Source organism: Paroedura picta, chromosome 2 (assembly GCF_049243985.1).
Source record: "Paroedura picta isolate Pp20150507F chromosome 2, Ppicta_v3.0, whole genome shotgun sequence".
Lineage (NCBI taxonomy): Eukaryota > Metazoa > Chordata > Lepidosauria > Squamata > Gekkonidae > Paroedura > Paroedura picta.
In genome coordinates this window covers 91,125,787-91,145,292 of record NC_135370.1, presented here as the reverse complement: position 1 = coordinate 91,145,292, position 19,506 = coordinate 91,125,787, and the positions used below count along the sequence as shown (strand labels likewise).

Here is a 19,506-nt window from a genome sequence, read left to right as displayed (position 1 = left end):
CAGCAATTCAAAGGGTAAGACCCCACAAAGACACCCATTTCTGTGTCAGGCTTCCTCTTCTGATCTAAGCAACACTGGTGATTTATTTTGCTACTATTATTCACCACAGATTTGCCTCCATTTGATCCCCTGTGATCTTACAGAAGCCAAGTCTGAAGTGGTAACAAAATTTCACAGTATCATATTCTCTGTTTCAATGACACACATAATACTGCAACACTGTAAAGTGCTGGCTGCTTTAAGAAAAATCAAAACTCAGTGTGTGTAAAAATTGTATTTATTAATTTGAATGTCCATGATATAGAGTCTAGAGAGAAATAGATCAAGCCATTTACACCCCACTGAAACAAGCTTCCTCCAGACATTTTAATACTAAAATGCTAATGGATCCCAGACCAACAAATACCCTTTGTTTAGGTCATGAGTTTGGGCAGCTCATGACAAAACACCTTCTCTAACATTGTACGGGCTCTCCTCTCTGGCTTGAATTTTTCCTTTCTTCCTTTTATTCTTAGCTGAGATGGAAAGAAACTACTCAAGCCCTGTAAGTCAGGAATAAAGAAAGAAAAGACAGATGAATTATCCCAATCCATAAACTATTCTGGCCCACTTCTAGGAGAGGGAACGAGAATATATATTTTTACTAAAAAGCAGTAATAAAGAATTTACATGTGGGCTAGATACTTCATACTATGAATTAGCCCTTCAGCCTATCCTCCAAAGTTCAATTACCACTGATGCAAATTGTGATCAATCATCTAAATAAGTTCTGCAATAAATCAGTGAGAAACTGGGAAGATATTACAGCAAACCTGGATAACTCTAACCCATACCTTGGACTTCCTTGGACATCCCTGGTACTTGCTGCATTTGGTGCATCATGAGAAACTGCCAAACATAACCAATCCAATCGTAATGATTCAGGATGGAGAAGAGATCTCAGGAAGGACAAACTAGAAATACATTATTTTTACCAATTATACCAGGAAATGTTTAGATATGCAAACAAAGAAAAAAGAGTTTTAAGTATCCCATACACTGAGAATGGGTTTACTTTTACTTTGTATTTCAAAGCAAAAGAACACACTCAAAATTCTTTATTTAAATAGTGCTCCTCTTTTTAGAAATTCCAGTGAAATAATCAGAAGACAAGAAAAGCCAAATGTGCAATGCCCAACCCATTTTATTTATTCTCTTGCATCCCATCCTTTCCTTCTGTTCCCCAGAGGAAGAAAGGTCACACTGTACCGTTCATCTTCAGCCTTTGATTTGATTAAACTGTCTAAAAATGCAAGAAAATGCTCAGGATTGCTTTTACAAATTTGCTTGATGTCAGAAGGCAAAATGGATGGAAAAAACTTGATCAGGGGCCTTAGAGAATTTTCTCCAAATTTTTCATAAAGCCTATACAAAACAAGAAATGACAAAAACATATTTTAACAGTTTCTTCCCCCTTCTCCAATGTTGTAACGAGTAAATGTATAATCACAAAGATTATCACAGCAAAGCATTTTTACCCCAAAAGTATTTTATCCCGCCAAAGTATTACCACACCCAGCTCATCTGTATAGTTCTTTGTCCACGCAGCTGTAATACAAAAAGGGAATACTTCTCTTGCATTGACACATGCAAAAGGATGGATTAGATTCTTCCTTACACCAGGGATCAAATATAAAGTACGGTCCTTTCAAAGAAGATACAAAATGTATACCTTTGGGCATGGGCCAGTAATAAAGGAGTATCCCAGGGGCCCAGATCAACCAACAATTTCAGGGTTTTAAACATATCTCCATTTTCTACTGCCACAGTGATTGGGCTCTTTAGAGTTAATTCTGAAAGAAAGAATTACACAAATTTTAAACCTTTGTATCTAAGAGTTATCTGAAGCAGCATGCATACACACGAAAGCTTATACCTAGAATTAAACTTTGTTAGACTGAAAGGTATCAATACACTCAAACTCTTGTTCTATTAATTATTTGTGCCCTATGATGGAAGCTTTGACTCAAAAGCTTATGCCCTGAAACTTTTGTTGGGATCAGACTAAAGGTTCTGGTAATCACATTCAAGGCCATACGCGGTCAGGGCCCAGTGTACCTGAGGGACTGGCTTTCTGCCTACACCCCTCAAAGAGCTTTGCGCTCTGCCACCACCAACTGCCTAGTGATCCCTGTTCCCAAGGAAGCCTGCTTGAGCTCAACCAGAGCCACAGCCTTCTCTGTCCTTTGCCCCCACCTGGTGGAATGAGCTCTCGGAGGAGATCAGGTTCCTAACTGAACTAAAACAGTTCTGCAGGGCCTGTAAAAGGAAGCTCCTCTGGCAGGCATTTGGTTGAGGTCAACTGGAACCAACAATACCCACTAGACCCTTGAACCTCCCTACCATGAATCCATGTACCTGAATTGAACCATTGACCTGTTTTACTGTTATCCTGTTAAATTGTTACTCTGTTGTTGTTATTACCATTGCTGTATTTCTATTTGATACAGAAAACCAAGTTCAATGTATTGTTCCTTTAGGTTCCATGTAAACTGCCCTGAGCCTCGGGAGGGGGCAAGGGAGGGGAGTATACAAATGAAATGAAATGAAATGAAAGAGTGATTGAGTGAGCAAGCAAGCTACAGGACTCAAACCAAAATGTTCTACTGCAGATCAACAAGGCTATCCTCTGAAACTATTGTTCAAGATAAGTTTGTGGGTGTTTACTGATAAATTAAGGTATATTCATTTAAAATCCATTGTTTTATATTGGATCCAGCATTACTGCTAAAAAAAGTTAAAGCAGCTGAAAAAATGTTTTCTTCCAACTGAGATGAGCTCAGAAAATGTTCACCTATCTTGACTCAACAGTGCTGACTACCTGGATCCATGCCACTGTAACATCAAGACTGAAGTATTATATTGCATGGGTCATCTCGGAGACTCCAGTTGGTATAGAACACCCTTTCTCAACTTTTTTACCATTCAGAAACCCCTGAAACATTATTCAGGCTTCAAAATACCCCAGAAGTAATGTCAGTAGGCTATACCTTCCTGCCATGCCCCAGGAAGTCACGTCACTAAAAATAATTAACTCCCACCCAATCCTTTTGTGGCCGTTGTGAAGCCCAGGTATAGAGTGTTGCAGCTCAGTTGTTATCTGTAGCTAGCTGGAGCACGCATATTACAGCCATTCTGCAGTCAATCAATATTTATTTACAGTCATTCAGACCAAAATTCATTCTGCAGTCATTTTATTGGCTGCCCCATGAAGTGACTACAGAATGGCTGAAATGTGCAGCAGGTCAGGAAGTGGCTCAAGACCTCTACTCCATCACCAGAAGATAACACTCAGTTTCCAAACTACAAATGAGTTCTCCTAAGGGTTTAATGTACCAATTGAATAGCACAGGGAACAGAATCGTACAGGGTAAATTTCACAGTGCCATGTCTCTGATGGCAAACCTTTGACTCTGGTCTGTAAGAAATGTCAACGAGTCTGAAGTACATCCTCTGCTGCCTCCATTTCCCCCTCTAAATATATTAACAAAGTGGCATGATCCACTGTGTTAAGTCTGCTTATAAATCCAATAGGAGCAACAACAAGGCATGATACTTGCTATTCAGGTAGATATCATCAACTAAAGCAAACAGCTGGCCTACAGCCGGCTGGAGCCGATCTGAAAAACGGTTTAGCAGTTTAGTTATCCAAGACCACCTGGAGTCACCTCTCTCTCAAATGCCTTGCCCAAAAAGGGCAGAAAGGACACTAAGGTAACTTGTACCTCTTTCAATTTCTGAGATGCTTCTTAGAAGGCTTTGAATATCTTTCCACCTTCATATTTTGCTAAGGGGTAAGTGGGCAGAGTGGGCGGGATCAGTCCGGGTGAGGGGCCCCGGGTGTGCTTCTAGGCCCGAGGGGAAGGCTACACTGCTGCTGGGGGGGGGGAGAGAGCAGGCCTTTCCCTTGGGCCTAGAAACGCTGCACATGGGGGCAATGCCACCTCTGTGTGTCTGCTGGGCGGCCACAGCAGGGAGGGGGGGCTTTCAAAGCCTGTTCTCACGAACAGGCTTTGAATCTAGTTTTAAATAAATCTTCTTTGAAAGAAAACCTACCTATAAATGAAATAGTTCAGGGGGTCACATTTCTAAGATAAAAGAACGGTGAGCTTATTACAATGTTTGTTGTATGCATCACTTTTGCTTTTTCTGCGTTATTGACTGCCTTTGTAATCCATTTTTTGCATTATGGTATGTCATGCCATGACAGTTTGTTTGCATTTATCCCAATTTCCATTTTTTCAAATTGGCATATTTTCCAATTTTCCTAGTCCTATTACATTGTTTATTTAATATCTTATGCTTCTGATTGAACTGTTTTCTGTATTTTGTAATCCACCTTGAATCTCAGCCTAGAAAAGTTGGACTAGAAATGAATAAATAGTTCAGTACATTTAAAGACACAAATTTCACCACACTAGTTACCTTTCAGTCCTTCTATGTAGGTTTCCCAAATTTGGGGATGACTGCAGTGAGAAAAGATAATACACTGCTTCAGTCTTTCCAAATCCAACAGGAAAAAGTAGTCCTTTATGAACTGACAAGTCAAAGCACAGGAAGCATCTCGCTGCATATGTTGTTCATTATTTACTTGTAAATGCTCATATACCCTTAATTCAAAACATAAAGTTGTCAGCTCTACCAGATCCTTTTTCATGTCTTGTTCTATGAAACATGGAGAAACAATATGGAAGTATTGGCTGAACGCCTCCACTTGTCTATCAGTTTTTTTGTAAAGTATTCTATCAATTGGATGGTCAGTACTTGACCCTTCCCTGGTATTTCCATCCAAAGTGCCTCTCTGTTTGTTATTTGCAGCACCATTTTCATTGCTGGTTCTTGAGGCAGGTCTTTGTTCCTCCTCTGTGAGATCACTATTTGTTCCCATATCTTCTTCAAAAACCTGCTGTACTTCAGGGTGCACAGGCGACTCTCCATCAGCCTTGTATGAGCTATCTTCTGAAATGGAAGGTGCCTTGATTCCAAATGCATCTTCCAGAAATGGAATCCAGTTAAGCAAAACCTCCCTCAAACACTGTGGATCTAATAAAATCAGTGGATCCTGAAGTCTGAATCTGTAAAATAAGCAGATATTAAATTATTAGAAATCAGAAGGAATTACTGACAAAGCACTGGCCTGGATCCTGCAGTAATGTTCCATTAATAGATGAGGGGTGAAATTTTTACCAATTTCCACCACCATTGAAGACCCCTTCAATTCATCCCTCATTCTGTTCATGCAGGTTCCTATGGCCCCCATGAGCAGGATGTGGGGGGAGTATTTCAGGTTATAGAAGTATATGTAATAGAAGTCAACAAAATCAATTAGCAGAAACTAGTTGCAGGATTCAAGGCATAATGTTGAGCGAGTGCTGTAGTTTTACACAGACCCTTCATCCCAACTAGTTAAGACAGCAGTTGCTCAGGAGCACTATTTTCTTTGTGTTGACATTTTAATTTTGACTTCAAATCATTTAATGTAACTTGAAAATCTGTAATCTTCTCTCATGCAGGATGTTTTGCGTATAATCTCAGGTACATATTACGTATGTTCCAGGCTACCACAGTCGCAACACCTGTGTGTGGCAGGTTTTCTTTGGCTCAACTGAATCCCACTTTACCTGCCCCCATCCTTGCAGGCAGCACAGGGCTAGACACACACCTCCTATATAATAACTCCACTCCAGAGCTATGCTCCTTTTAACTTCCAAGTTAAAAGTTAAAACATTATACTGAACAGTAGAATATTTGTTCAGCAATACTTGGTCACATTTTTCATCTGTATATAATATTCTACAAATGAAGTGTCACTTACAGAGTCTCTTTTGTTGCTACCTTAAGGTCTTTAAGATAATTTGCTTCTTGAGGCTGGTTCTGTAGCTCCACCCTTGAGACAAAGAAGTATATTTTAAATCAATGATCTGAATAATGTAAACTTCACTCTGCTTCCCCCATTTCTTTGTTAACTGAAGTTCTACAGGCTAGACAGTTCAAGCACTGAATCCTTTCATCTTCGTCCTTCATGCTTCCTTGATTTTTCACACTAATATTTGAGGTAAGAGATACAGAATTGTGTAATATCTAAAAAATAAGACCCTCATGCATTCTGAGAACAATTCTAGACATGGATTTACTATTATTTCTGATACTAACTTCTCTTTTCCTCGGCTTGAAACATTTATCAAACATTTCAATGCATCCCTGGACAGCCATTTCCAATCATTAAAGATTTTAGTAGCATTTTAATATTACGAGGAATGGACACTTCAGAATTAAATTAGCATAATGGGGATAAAATCTTTGGTAAGCCATTACCAACTAGTGAAGTAGGAGACTTCCTGCTTCATCATTCCCTTAAGAGCAAAACAATTTCACAGAAGCTTCTACTCACTCTTCTTCTTGAGAATGTGCTATTACATTGGCAGTCGCTTCTGGCAGTTGCTCTTCATCATTATTGTCCTGTCTGACTCTGTCAGGATGCACGTGAAGGGTACCCATCTTTTCTATCTTCTCTGTGGTCTTACGTACAAAACTAGAAACACTAGGAATAGAATGTTAAAATAATACAAACATTACCAAGGACATAATAGTGGGGGGAAAACAGACAAAAATCTCAAAGTTTAACTAATTCATTACAGCATGAAGTTTTCCCAGGTCTTCTTCAGAAACCTGAATCAGACTGGAAGGTGATGGATCAAACACAATACTGAAATATAAGCCACAATTACTGAAAGTACTCTCAAATTTGTTTAGCAAAGTCAAGACTAATTTTGGAGGTAATGTATCCCACATTATCCAGTTGTGGAAGAACTAGGATTAAATATCTTGAATATCAAAAATAGAAGGAAAACAGTCAAGTGTAAAGATGGAAAATGCAAATACTAGCTCAGGAATTAGTGATGAGGCAATTAATTAATGAACTTTTTAGTAGAAAGTACATCTTTTTAATTTGAGTTGGTTCTCTTTCTGGGAGGGTAGTATAGATATGTAATAGATAGAATTTCCAAATATACTCGAAGAAATTTTTTAGCCCTTTTTCTAAAGACCATTACTTTTGTCTTATCATAATTTATATTAAGACCTTCTTATTTACAATAAGCATCAAGTTGTTGCAATAGTCTTTGCATCCCAATCTTTGTGAGGGAAATTAGGGCTATGTCATCCATAAAAAGTAAAATTGATATTATTTTGGTCTCCAAGTGTAGGAGAAACAAATTGTGGACCTGCAAGTCTTTCTACAATGTTGTTTATGTATAAATTAAACAACAGGGGAGCTAACATGCATCCCTGCTTGACACCCTTGCATGTTGATATTTTGTTGGTTAAGGAGCCAGAAATATAGCGATGCCTATCTATAGAACCAAGTGCTGCAGCCAAATTGATGAATGCAACGTACAACACTTTCTTAGGGACATTTATTCTTGAATACACCAACTGCTGAAGTATTCAGTGGCAGTGGTCCCCACCCCCCGGTCCAGGAACCGGTACCAGTCCATGGATCAGTCGGTGCCGGGCCGTGGCTCCTCCTCGTCCTCCTTCCCGGCTGCTGCCTCAGGGGCTGGCCTATCACTTTGCCACCGGCTCACCTTTGGTGCTCTCCAGCGTCCCCCTCGGCATGGAACTGTGCAGCTGCTGTTGGTAGCACCCCCCAGCGGGCAGCGGGAAGTCAGGGGCACCAGCGGGAAAGCAAGTGGAGCAGGGGCTCAGGTGGCAGTGGCGACGTCCCTCGGCAAAAGACTACCCCACCCCCGGGCCTCAGTAAAATTGTCAAGTGTTGACTGGTCCCCAGTGATAAAAAGGTTGGGGACCACTGTTCTATGGTATCAACCAGGGAGTCCCAGAGAAAGTCCCTTGACTAATAGTATCTGGAAGTTATTATACTGACTATTTTCTAAGATTAAAACATCAACCTTTAAATCAACTGAAACAAAGGTAACCAGGCCTCCACGCCCCCGTCCCTTTATGTGTATCTTGGTTGCTGGGACTGAGAAAGCCTTGTAACCCTGAATAGAAAGGTAATTCTGTTCCTGAATCCATGTTTCCTGGAGGAAAATAATGTCATGAACTTGCAAAAACTTTAGAAAATCAGTGTCATAGAACTTATTCTTCCAACCCCCCTCCCCCAAGATTCCAGAACAGGGTCATCGCCCTCATTTCTCTCCTCTTCACACTGAGTGGGGCAAATGGGTTTGAGGTTGAGACAGCATATTTTGAGATGCCACCTGCCATTTGTCTGCTTGCTAACGGGGAGGGGGGTAACATAATCACCACCACACACCCTCTTACTTGCTCTTTTACAGCCTCCCATTGCAAAGTCTAGATAAGTATTCTTCAAATATGCTAGGGTGTTTAAAGCTCACAAGTAAAAAGACTGTTATAGTCACAAATGAACAATGAAAGGAATGGTCGAGAGGACAGGATACTCAAACAAATAATGTTCAGAGGAAAAGAGAGGAATGAACGTTCAATGCAGTTTTCCATCCACTTAACTTCTTGGTGTTAAAGGTGTACTGAAGCGAAACAAACTAAATACAGCAGATAAGAAAGAGTTCCAGCCAGGAAAAAATCAAGAGTTGCTAGCTACAGGTAATTGGCTTTTTATCTTCAGTACAGATCATTCCTCTGGGGAGCTCCAACGTAAAGACTCTCTTATTTGGCAGCACTCAGTTGTCGAGATACAATAGTCAGCAAAATTTTGAGTATAAATTAATCCTACCAGATATTTAGAGTCCCAAGCTTGGCTAGAAAATCTCAGGGTATTATCAGGTAGCATCGACGATAAAACAAACAACCCAAACAAGCTCCAGGAGCTAAATAGCAAGAAAATATGTGGGAGAGCCTCTTACAATGCTGCTACTGGTCTACCTTGTCTTAGTGCCCAAATACACATTGCAATTCTAAAATTGTGGAAAGACCATAGGTTATCCAACTTAAACAAATTTAGTCATCAGTCTTTTAATATTATATTATTTAAGGATCCAGCACAGCATAGCTTTATTAATAGTCTTCTTTCATGGTACTCCATCCCCGATGACTTCTGAAACACAACAGTTAATAACTTCTAACTTAGAGACTGGATCTTCAAAAGTGAGGCACAGATAGATAGAATGCAAATTTTAAAAATTAAGTCAGCTTCATGGGCTACCTTAGTGACCTGAGCTTCCATTGAAATGGAATTTTCTTAGGAAAACTGAATTTTTTTTTCGGTTTCCGCCGAAATCCCAGATTGGGAATTAATGGTAGACCTGAAAACAATAGAGAGGCAGGAGCAGATAGCCCCCACCACTTAGCTGTTTGTCCAGCTTCTACTCCAGTCCCTTTAAAGGTTCCTTGGCAGGTTCAGTTGGCCAATCTGATTTAAATCAGACTGCCCAGCAGAGTTCCAACCGAGCCTGTGCAGGAAATTCTCCCTGCAGGATCAGCTCCTGGGTGAGTTCTGTTGGGTAGTCTGATTTAAACCAGGCTACCCAACAAAGCCTGCAGGGAGAGTTCCCCCTGCAGGATCAGCTCCTTGGCAAGCTTCTGTTGAGCGGTCCAATTGGCTGTTAGGACTTGCCAGGCTCTTAGGGTCAAATGGCTGGCTGCAAAGCAAATTTTGGCTCCTGAACTGGTTTATGCCCACCCCTATCTACAAGCCTTCTTATTGGGTTGAATCTTATTCCAAAGTATTCTCCCCACCCCCTAATATTCAGAAGCAGCTTCATAGTGATTTCAAGAGGTTATAGTGTAAGAAGGGGTAAGGGGTAGTCATCTGATGTTAAGCTGAAATGGTTGCAAGCTACAACAAATAGAATTACAATCCAACTTTTCATAAAATATGGATATACATTAAATCACACATAAAAATATAACATTATAAAATATATGAAAAATACATAACTAAATATCTACCTATAACATAATTTGCCCAATTCTGCAACCTGTCTGAGGAGTGAGGAAGGGGCAGTATATAAGGTCAACCCTTATGGAGTTGACTTGATGGAATTCAGATCGGAGATCAGGCAGGGAGGCCCACTGAAATCAGATATACCCCAGGCCTCAACCATAGGCCTGGCAGAACAATTCTGTTTTACAGGCCCTACAGAACAGCTTATGATCCTGCAGGGTCCCCATCTTAAAAGGGAGAGTGTCCCACCAGGCCAGGTCGAGGCCAGCTTGATTTCTTTGGAGGTGTTTTCTTCTTTGAGAACAGTTTGATTTCATCCCAAGAGGACACACACAGTTGATATGGGCTTCTGTTTCTCACTCTCTTCAGACCTTATCTGTTCTGGAAATAAGCATACTTCCCTATCTGAGCTCTTCCAAGGACTAAAAGGAGTTCTTTAGCCCCAGCCAGATGCCATACAACCAGATTTAAATTGTTATTATTATTATTATTATTATTATTATTATTATTATTATTATTATTATTATTATTATTATTATTATTATTATTATTTTGATTTATTTCCCGCCACTCCCAAATGGTTCGTGGCGGGTTACAGTGTCTTAAAAAACCCATTAAAACTCCCATTAAAAGACTTTAAAATGTCACAATATGACGGCACAATAATAAGATCCCCTTCCTACCCCCATTCCTAAAAAAGGGGGGGTGGAGGAGAAGGAGGTCAACGATGTTCAAGAAGCCCGGGGGAGAGCAGTCGATGTATCCCAGCAGCCCCAGCCTCAACCATAGACCTGGCGGAAGAGCTCCGTCTTGCAGGCCCTGCGGAACGTTGAAGGGTCCCGCAGGGCCCGCAGCTCACCCGGGAGCTCATTCCACCAGGTGTTAACATTTTGTTTACAAAAAGTAGTTATGGATTAAACGATTATGATTAATGGATTTGACAAAACACAAAGGATGTAATGGGTAAGGAATTTACACATGATTTTACCTGTCCTTAACAGCTTGAAGAGAGACGAGAGGAGATGGGGAACGGAATGACAATGGAATACTGAATGGAAGAAAAGTCTCATTCCGATCAGTGTCGACCACCACAGAAGCATGAGATACACTGTCTAACGAACAAAATTAAAATCTGAATAAGTTATAAAATAGCATGAGCCAACAAGACATACTGAAGCATGATTGGGTGCCTATTCCCCACCATTGAGCCAACTGTATTGTTTACTGTTCAATTATTTAACTTAATCTACATTGCAAAGCAGATTACTGTATGGTTCAAGAAGGAAAATTATTCTTCCACAAATGCTGATTGTTAATGTTAATGAGCCCTCATGAAGTCATGGAATAAAACTACAGTCAACTGGATATCCAGCCCTCCCAGAGGAACCAGGATGCTTTCCTGTGTATCAGCTTTTCTGTTGTTTGTAGCCTGATCCCCATTTCTCAGTTTTACTATAAGGCACAGATTTCCTACTGCAATCTCAGACACCATATAACCTGAGAGGTCATGAAAGTAACCCCAAAACATGGCTGCCAACTCAGGGCTGCTCTCAGGGGTTACACAGCAGAACATGAAATATTTTCATCTCCTGAGAATCACTGAGAAACACTACAATAAAACCTTTATTGAAAATGCTGTCACAAAATCAAATTTCTAGGCAATGTGATATTCTACTTCCTGAGATCTGTCAAGCCATGTAATAAGTCATTTTAATTTTTAAAAGCCTCAATTCAGATATTTTCATACCAATCCATTGATAATGCATTATAAATTTTCCAAGAATGTCACACACGTTTGTACCACAGTTATAAAAGCAGTAATGAATTCTGTATCAGCCAAGACTGTACCATCCAAGATATAACCAATTCTATATTTTTATAAATACTGCCTAAAATCTTCATATCACTAATAACTCTAAACTACGGATTTGTTTCTATTCCGCAGGGCCTGTAAGACGGAGCTCTTCCGCCAGGCTTATAACTGAGGCCGGGCGGAAAGAAGATCAGCCCCCCCCTCACAAACTGGCGGTAGAGAGCGTCACCCCCCCTCCGTAGTTGAGGATGCGGAGAGCAAATGAGTAGATTACGCCATCGCTGTTGCCATTACTGTAAATTATTGGTTTTTATTGTCATTTTATGGTTTTAGGGGACGGGGTTATGTAAGCCGCCTCGAGCCTTCGGGGGGAGGCGGGGTATGAATATGAATATGAATATGAATATGAATATGAATATGAATATGAATATGAATATGAATATGAATATGAATATGAATATAGGGTACTATTGTTCAACAGTTTATTTGTTGTTGTTGCTGTTGTTGTTATTATCTTTAACCGCTCTTGTGGAGCGGATAAAATAAAGCCCTAAGGGCTAATGGGGAGGAGTTAGGGTGGGCCCTGTCTGGGATGAAAACTTGGAGGGGTGAATCAGGAGCCGCAAAGCGGCTCCTGATTCGCCTGTCTGAGTGGCACTCAAGGGCCAAGCGGGGAGGTGTGTGAGGCGCGCCTCCCCATTGGCCGTTTGGCCCGGCCTCGCCCGCCAGGGGACTCATCACGCAGAAGGACAAGCAGCCTTCCGACACGGTGATAAAATGCCAGCTGAGCTACCGTCATGATCTGAGCCTCCACTGAGAGGGAAGCGTCAAGAATCACCCTCAGGTTCCTGGTGGAGTGGGATACTGATATCCGCACTCCATCCAGGTTGGGTAGGCATACTTCATCGCTTGGACCTTTCCTGCCCAGCCACAGGATCTCCATCTTTGAAAGGTTCAGCTTCAGGAATTAAAAGAGGCAGTAGTACGCCCGTTGATCAAAAAAACATCTCTGGCTCCTCAGGAGTTTGACAACTATCACCCCGTTTCACATCTAGCATTTCTGGGGAAGTTAGTTGAAAAGGCTGCTGCAGACCAAATATCAACATTCCTGGAAGAAACTTCAGCCCATGACCCACTTCAGTCAGGCTTCCGGCCTGGACATGGGGTAGAGACAGCGCTAGTTGCCCTGACGGATGATCTCTGATGCCAGCTAGACCGAGGCGGGTCAGCGCTGCTCATATTATTAGACCTGTCAGCAGCATTTGACACAGTAGACCATGAGCTCCTAGCTCACCACCTAGCCGATGCTGGGATATGGGGAACAGCCCTTAAATGGCTGATTTCCTTCCTCCAGGGTCGCGGATAGAGGGTAGCGATAGGAGAGCGAGTATCTAACCGGCACCAGCTCACATGTGGAGTCCCTCAAGGAGCTGTCCTCCCTCCTATCTTATTCAACATCTTTATGCGCCCTCTGGCTCAGCTGGTGCAGAGATTTGGGCTGGGTTGCTACCAATATGCAGATGACACCCAGCTCTTCCTCCTGATGGATGACTGCCCTGATTCTCCCCCAGAACCTTTAGCCAGATGTCTGGAAGCAGTGACAAAATGGATCAAGCAGAGTTGCCTGACGCTCAACCCTACAAAGACAGAGGTCCTGTGGTTGGGTAGGAAAGGACCATGGAAGGAAGCGCGTCTGCCTACCCTGGATGGTGTACAGCTCTCAGCAACACACTCCGCCAGGAACCTGGGTGTGATCCTGGATGCTTCTCTTACAATGGAAGTCCAGGTCACAAAGGTAGCGCAGCTGGCATTTTACCACCTCTGCCAAGCCAAGCTACTAGCGCCCTACCTGGACCCAGAGCACCTAGCCACAGTGATCCATGCGACGGTCACCTCTAGACTAGACTTCTGCAACTCGTTCTACACAGGCCGCCTACCCTTATCCTTGATTCAGAAACTACAACTGGTGCAGAATGCTGTGGCCAGGATTCTCACCAAAACATCATGGAGATCCCACATCCAGCCGATACTCCCAACAACTCAGCTGGCTCCCAGTTGAATTCCGGATTAACTTTAAGGTTTTGGTAACCACAGCTAGATGCCAGAAGCTCATATCAGCTAGAAGCTCATATTTGACTGTGTCGAATGCTGCTGAAAGGTATAATAATATAAGCAGTGCAGACCCGACCCAGTCCAACAAGACATTGCATTTTGGACCAATTGGGAGTTTCCAAAGCAATTTCAAGGGCACTGCTGTGTAGAGCAAGTTGCAGTAGTCTAGTCTGGAGGTGACTGTTGCTCAGATCGCAGTGGTGGGCAACATTTGTGATCTACGTTTCCGTAACTAGGGAGGTATCCAGAATCACACCCAGGCTTTTCATAGGGGCCAAAGGGGTCAATTGGACCCTGTGAAAATCTTGGAATTGCACTGTGTACTGATGCAACCCAGTGTCATCAGCATACCCAGCCCCAAATTCCTGACCAGCTGGGTGGGCACATCAGGAAAAGCTCCCTCTGTTGGACCACCCACATACCAGATGCCAACACTGGGGAAAGCTCTCCCTTACTGCCACTCTCTTTCATAGATCTTAGACAAAAGACTGTAGTCATTTGAGGGCTACACCTTGAAACCCCATGTCAGCTAGGAGTTGGCCTAGTAGCCCCATGACTGATAGTGTCAAATGCTGCTGTCAGATCTAGCAAGGACAGCAGCGCTGACCTGCACAGCTCCAGCTGTCTCCAGAGATCATCTGTGAGGGTGACCAGATCCATTTTCATCCCATGGCCAAATCAGAAGTCAGATTGGAATGGATCAAGAGCCAATGTTTTACTCTGTAAGATGTCCCAAATAGGCTCCTACATACAGATTTCCTAAGCAAATAAATTTTGTAGTTCGACTGTTGAATATTCACTCCAAGAAAAATGCAGCACTGTTTCCTCTACATAAAAGAATACTTTTCATCAACAATAACAGCCCAAAAAGACCACTATCATTCTATAGAAGGTGTACAACATTAGCAAACTGTGAAACATCTCGAATTTATAAACATCTCACTAAAATGTATTAATATGCACAAATAATATGTTACTACTGGTAAAGCACTAACTGCTCTCCTAATCAGTGTTACTTCACTCTCAATTAGGGGTGTGCAAACCAAAACTGGTATTTTTCAGTTTGGGTCCAATTTTTTTTTATATTTAAAAAAAAATCCCAGTTTTTTTCAGATTCAATAGATACAAAGAAATGCACCAATTAAAAAACAAGCAGACAAACAACCACACATCAGGAGAAGCTGGCCCCAGAATCTGCATGCAGTAGGGAGATCTTTCCCTGACACACACAGACCTGGCTGGGAGCTCTCAGCTCCTGCTACCCTGGTTAACCCCAGGCTGGCTCCTCCTGCAGCTCACTTTATGCTGAGTGCAGAGTTCTCAGCTTCTGCCTCCCTAACTGATCTTCAGTATTGCTGATTATGAGAAAATTCAGATTTATTCAAGTTCAGCTATACCAGTTGCCAATATGATTCTCTGATCTGTATTTGGCATAAATAATACCTGAAAAACACCTATTTTTTCAGGGGTTTTGTTTTTTCTTCGGTTTATGATAAATGAACCACTCTAATCTCAGTGTAATTAACTGACAGACTGGAATTACTCTGAATATGACTGCACTGTAATCAGCGACTACTGAGGTCCTGCTGACCTTTGGAGATCAGGTGCTTAAGAACTTCAGTGAGATTTTGGATGGAGAGAATGGACATACTCAAACTTTGTATACAAGAAAGCACACAGCAGAGGAAGCTATTATATTTATGAGTAACTCAAACAGGACTGCACACTTTACACAAGGCTTTCTCAACCAGGGTTTTATAAAACTCTAGGGTTTCTTCACTGCCCTGGAAGTGTTTCCTGAATGGGTGGAAATAATTTTTTAAATTCATTTTAAATTTTAAAACATTTGAGTGGTATGACCATATAGAGAGCCTCTTGTGGTACAGGGTGGTAAGGCAGTCTGAAGCTCTGCCCATAAGGCTGGGAATTCGATCCCAGCAGCCGGCTCAAGGTTGACTCAGCCTTCCATCCCTCCGAGGTCGGTAAAATGAGTACCCAGCTTGCTGGGGGGTAAACAGTAATGACTGGGGAAGGCACTGGCAAGGCCACCCTGTATTGAGTCTGCCATGAAAATGCTAGAGGACATCACCCCAAGGGTCAGACATGACTCTGTGCTTGCACAGGGGATACCTTTACCTTTATGACCATATATAGTCATGTCAACCCACCCAATCCCTCCCAAAATGGCCAATGATGGGCCTGGAGGTGGTGGGAAGGAGAGGGGCTATGTTTCTCAACCATATTCTTAATAATCCTGCCACTTCTGGGGTTTCTTGAAACCTGAAGTATGTTTCTCAACAGTAAAAAAGTTGAGAAAGGCTGTTTTACACCTTTGTATAAGTTGAAAGAAGAGCATACCACCTTACCTCCCATCAACAGGGATTAGCAGCTACCTTTGTATAAGTTGAAAGAAGAGCATACCACCTTACCTCCCATCAACAGGGATTAGCAGCTATCCTAAAACATACTACTCAGTAGACTACATAGGATATTTCTGTGAACTGCCAAAACAGACATTTATGTATTGCTTTCTTTTAATCAGTTACTAATCTGGGGGCACCTAGAAAGCTGCTACTCAACACTGCTCTAGGTTAACCATAGTCCAAACCAGCAATCCAGATCTTACTCTGCTAGGTATTTCATTTGCATAATGATATCCATATCATCTGGGGAAGGCACTGGCAAACCACCCCGTATTGAGTCTGCCATGAAAACGCTAGAGGGCGTCACCCCAAGGGTCAGACATGACTCGGTGCTTGCACAGGGGATACCTTTACCTTTACCTTTATCCATATCATAAAATAGAATATTAGCTGTATACAACCAAGCTCCCTAATTATCATTAAAGAAGAATGCCAGAATAATTTAAATGAGTACAACCACTGCAATATATACCAAGGGAAAGAATTCACAGAAGCTGGCAGAAGCTCCCACTGATGCAAAATAAATGCAGTAATATAGCCCATGCCAATCCCCAACTATATTGTATATTTATATTACCAAGTTCCAGCTGTTCTTCATCCTGATGTGCAGGAAATTCCTTTGTTCTTTCATCTTCTGAAAGGTTTTGGCTATGTAGTGAACAAGAATCCTCATCGGATTGACTGCCTCTTCGACTAATAACGCGATAAATTCCAGAATCTAGTACATTGAAACTTTCCTATTAAAAATCAAAATGCAAACATTAACATTCTGTCATTACAAATCACAGCCAAGAAAGTTAAGGCATGATTCAGCCACAAGTAAGCACTCTTAAGATCCATCCATTATAATAAAGATTTTTGCCTATAATGAATGATATTCGTGTAAATGTATTCTTGTCTATGATCGTGTTCCTACAAATTCTGATTCCGCCAATTCAAAATACAATTAGGACAGCACATTACATGTGACGTTAATTCAACAACACCGATTTGCTGTCTAACTGTATTTGGAAATGGCAGAATCAGGATTTGTAGAAACACTTCCATGGGCAAATCACATACACACACGTCATTTGCAATACACAAAACATTGCAAGTACCATCAAATCTGGTATTATGCCAAAGTCACCTTGGAAAATAAAACCTTTAATAGTCACCACATAAACCAATAAATGCCATATTTACAAAGCGATTAACATATTACTCTAATGAAACAGGCAACAGAGGTACAGATGATGAAAACTGAAGGAACAATTTAAACATTTATCTTGTTTCTTTGAGGAACCATACATGTGTCTGTGTTCAGTTATGTCAAGCTGCTTCTGACTTATGGCAACTCCATCAGAATACACTTACATGTGAAGAAATGCTGCTCCTCCGGCTACTGCAGGCAGAACCTAAAGGTTCAAGCTTTGAAATCAGTTCTTCAAGTTGACTGATTATATTGCTTTGTGTTGAAAGGTCCAATTGTGATTTCAGATGTTCTAGCTTATCTACTGGAAGAGCTTTTCTTGCCTGATAAAGCAAATGAAAATGTTAATTAAAAAAAATAAGCATTGAATTTTACCGAGTGATACAACAAATTACCCATGTATTAAAAGCAGATCTAAGTGAAATTAAGCTATATAAAAATAGAAAACATTGGTTACTTTTACGCTATACTAAATATGACATGTTTATACTGAAATAACAATCAACTCATGAACTTTATTTTCAGGTAATCATTAAAATAACAAATGTCACAAAAGTTATTACCCGACACAAAACAACAGAATTCTGAAAGAGGCAACAGATTTTGGCTGCAAGACCCCAGAGGTTTCTTCTAAGGACACGGTCCACACATCTTTCTATTGTCAAAAGGGAGAGATGAGAAACTTTTCCACTGGAGTGTAAACAGAAGAGCTCATTTTTGTACACTGCAATATCCTGGATGTCTAAAAAAATGATCATAAGAATCAAGATGAGTACAGAGCTTACCAATTTAGCATATATATTTCATATATTTTAAAAAGAAAAACAGCATTACTCTACTTACCAAGAACTCCCTTCTAAATATACATGAAGTACATGCCCTTCAGTCCATTCTATTGCTTTCCCCCACAGTGATAACTAACTGCCACACACTACCTTGTAGGAAAGTCAGAGTTTGCTGCATGTTTGGAAATCGCTGCACACAGCAGCCTCTAAAAACACAGTCATGCACCAAAAAACAAATACTTATATAACTTTTGCAATGGACATTTTCTTCTGACACCTAAGAAAATTATGAAGTAACCTGTATCTGTTCTTGCTTTTGCCTATTCAGAAACATCTGGGGAGAAGGTAGACCCTGGGGGAGGGGGGGTCAAAACAGGATGATGAAATGCTTGTAGCCTCTCACCTGAGGTCAAGAGCCCATTGGCCTGACAGCTGAGAGACTTGTGTCCCCTGCTGTCAAGCCTAAAGAGTTACAAGTCTTTTCAGCACACTGGACCATGTCCCCCCCTTCCAAAGGAGAGGGAAGTAATCCAGTGTGCTGAAACGGCTTGCAACCCTTTCAGCTTGACAGTGGGTCTTGTGAATCTCTCAGCTGTCAGCCTGAACTGACTGCAAGCGATTTCAGCACGCCTATCAAAGGACCTCTCCTACAATCCTCTCATTTGTCAGGGTGAAAAGGCTGAAAGCCATTCACTGTGCCAGATTACTTTCCTTCCAATTTCTTCCCCCAAACCTCAGTTCAGGAGGCACAAACAGGGGCATTTTTGTAGAAAAATTTGGCTCATGCCCCTGTTCATGCCCATGCCTAGAGGCCAATTTACACACATGCATTCAAATTATCTTCAAAATCACAACTGGGGATGGAAGGAAGGCAAGGAAATTTCACCACCAGCGCCACTCTCAGATTATAAACCACTGTGCCCTGCATTGTGTATGTATTTTGCTGGATGACCTCATACAATTTGTTTCAAAATGTTTCATAATTGTACACTTCAAAATCACAGAGAAGTGACTGAACTTTTGAAAATGTCCAGTTAGATTCATTCCACAAATGCCTTAATATTATCTGTGTGCAAAACACCTTTTGAACACATGAAGCTGCTTTATATTGAATCAGACTCTTGGTCCACCAAGGTCAGTATTATCTAGTCAGGATGGGTGCAAACCGGCTCACATGAATTTTGGCCGGACTGCGCTTCGTGAAGTGAAAGGCAAGTCAGTCAGCATGAAATTCTCACAAACTTTCAAGCTCTTCA

General features: G+C 41.4%; 1 protein-coding gene across 2 annotated transcripts in view; it reads right to left on the bottom strand.

Annotated features, from left to right (window-relative positions):
- HPS5 (HPS5 biogenesis of lysosomal organelles complex 2 subunit 2) overlaps positions 1–19,506 on the bottom strand; it is a 42,463-nt gene that overhangs the window by 7,356 nt on the left and 15,601 nt on the right. For both annotated transcript variants that reach the window (XM_077321580.1, XM_077321579.1), the window contains exons 10-19: positions 18,029–18,207; positions 17,630–17,788; positions 16,851–17,010; positions 10,914–11,037; positions 6,431–6,580; positions 5,855–5,926; positions 4,465–5,114; positions 1,712–1,832; positions 1,249–1,404; positions 834–953 (exon numbers count right to left, since the gene is read on the bottom strand). In XM_077321580.1, coding sequence (XP_077177695.1) covers positions 834–953; positions 1,249–1,404; positions 1,712–1,832; positions 4,465–5,114; positions 5,855–5,926; positions 6,431–6,580; positions 10,914–11,037; positions 16,851–17,010; positions 17,630–17,788; positions 18,029–18,207 — 1,891 coding nt within the window. The remainder of the gene's footprint in view (positions 1–833; positions 954–1,248; positions 1,405–1,711; positions 1,833–4,464; positions 5,115–5,854; positions 5,927–6,430; positions 6,581–10,913; positions 11,038–16,850; positions 17,011–17,629; positions 17,789–18,028; positions 18,208–19,506) is intronic.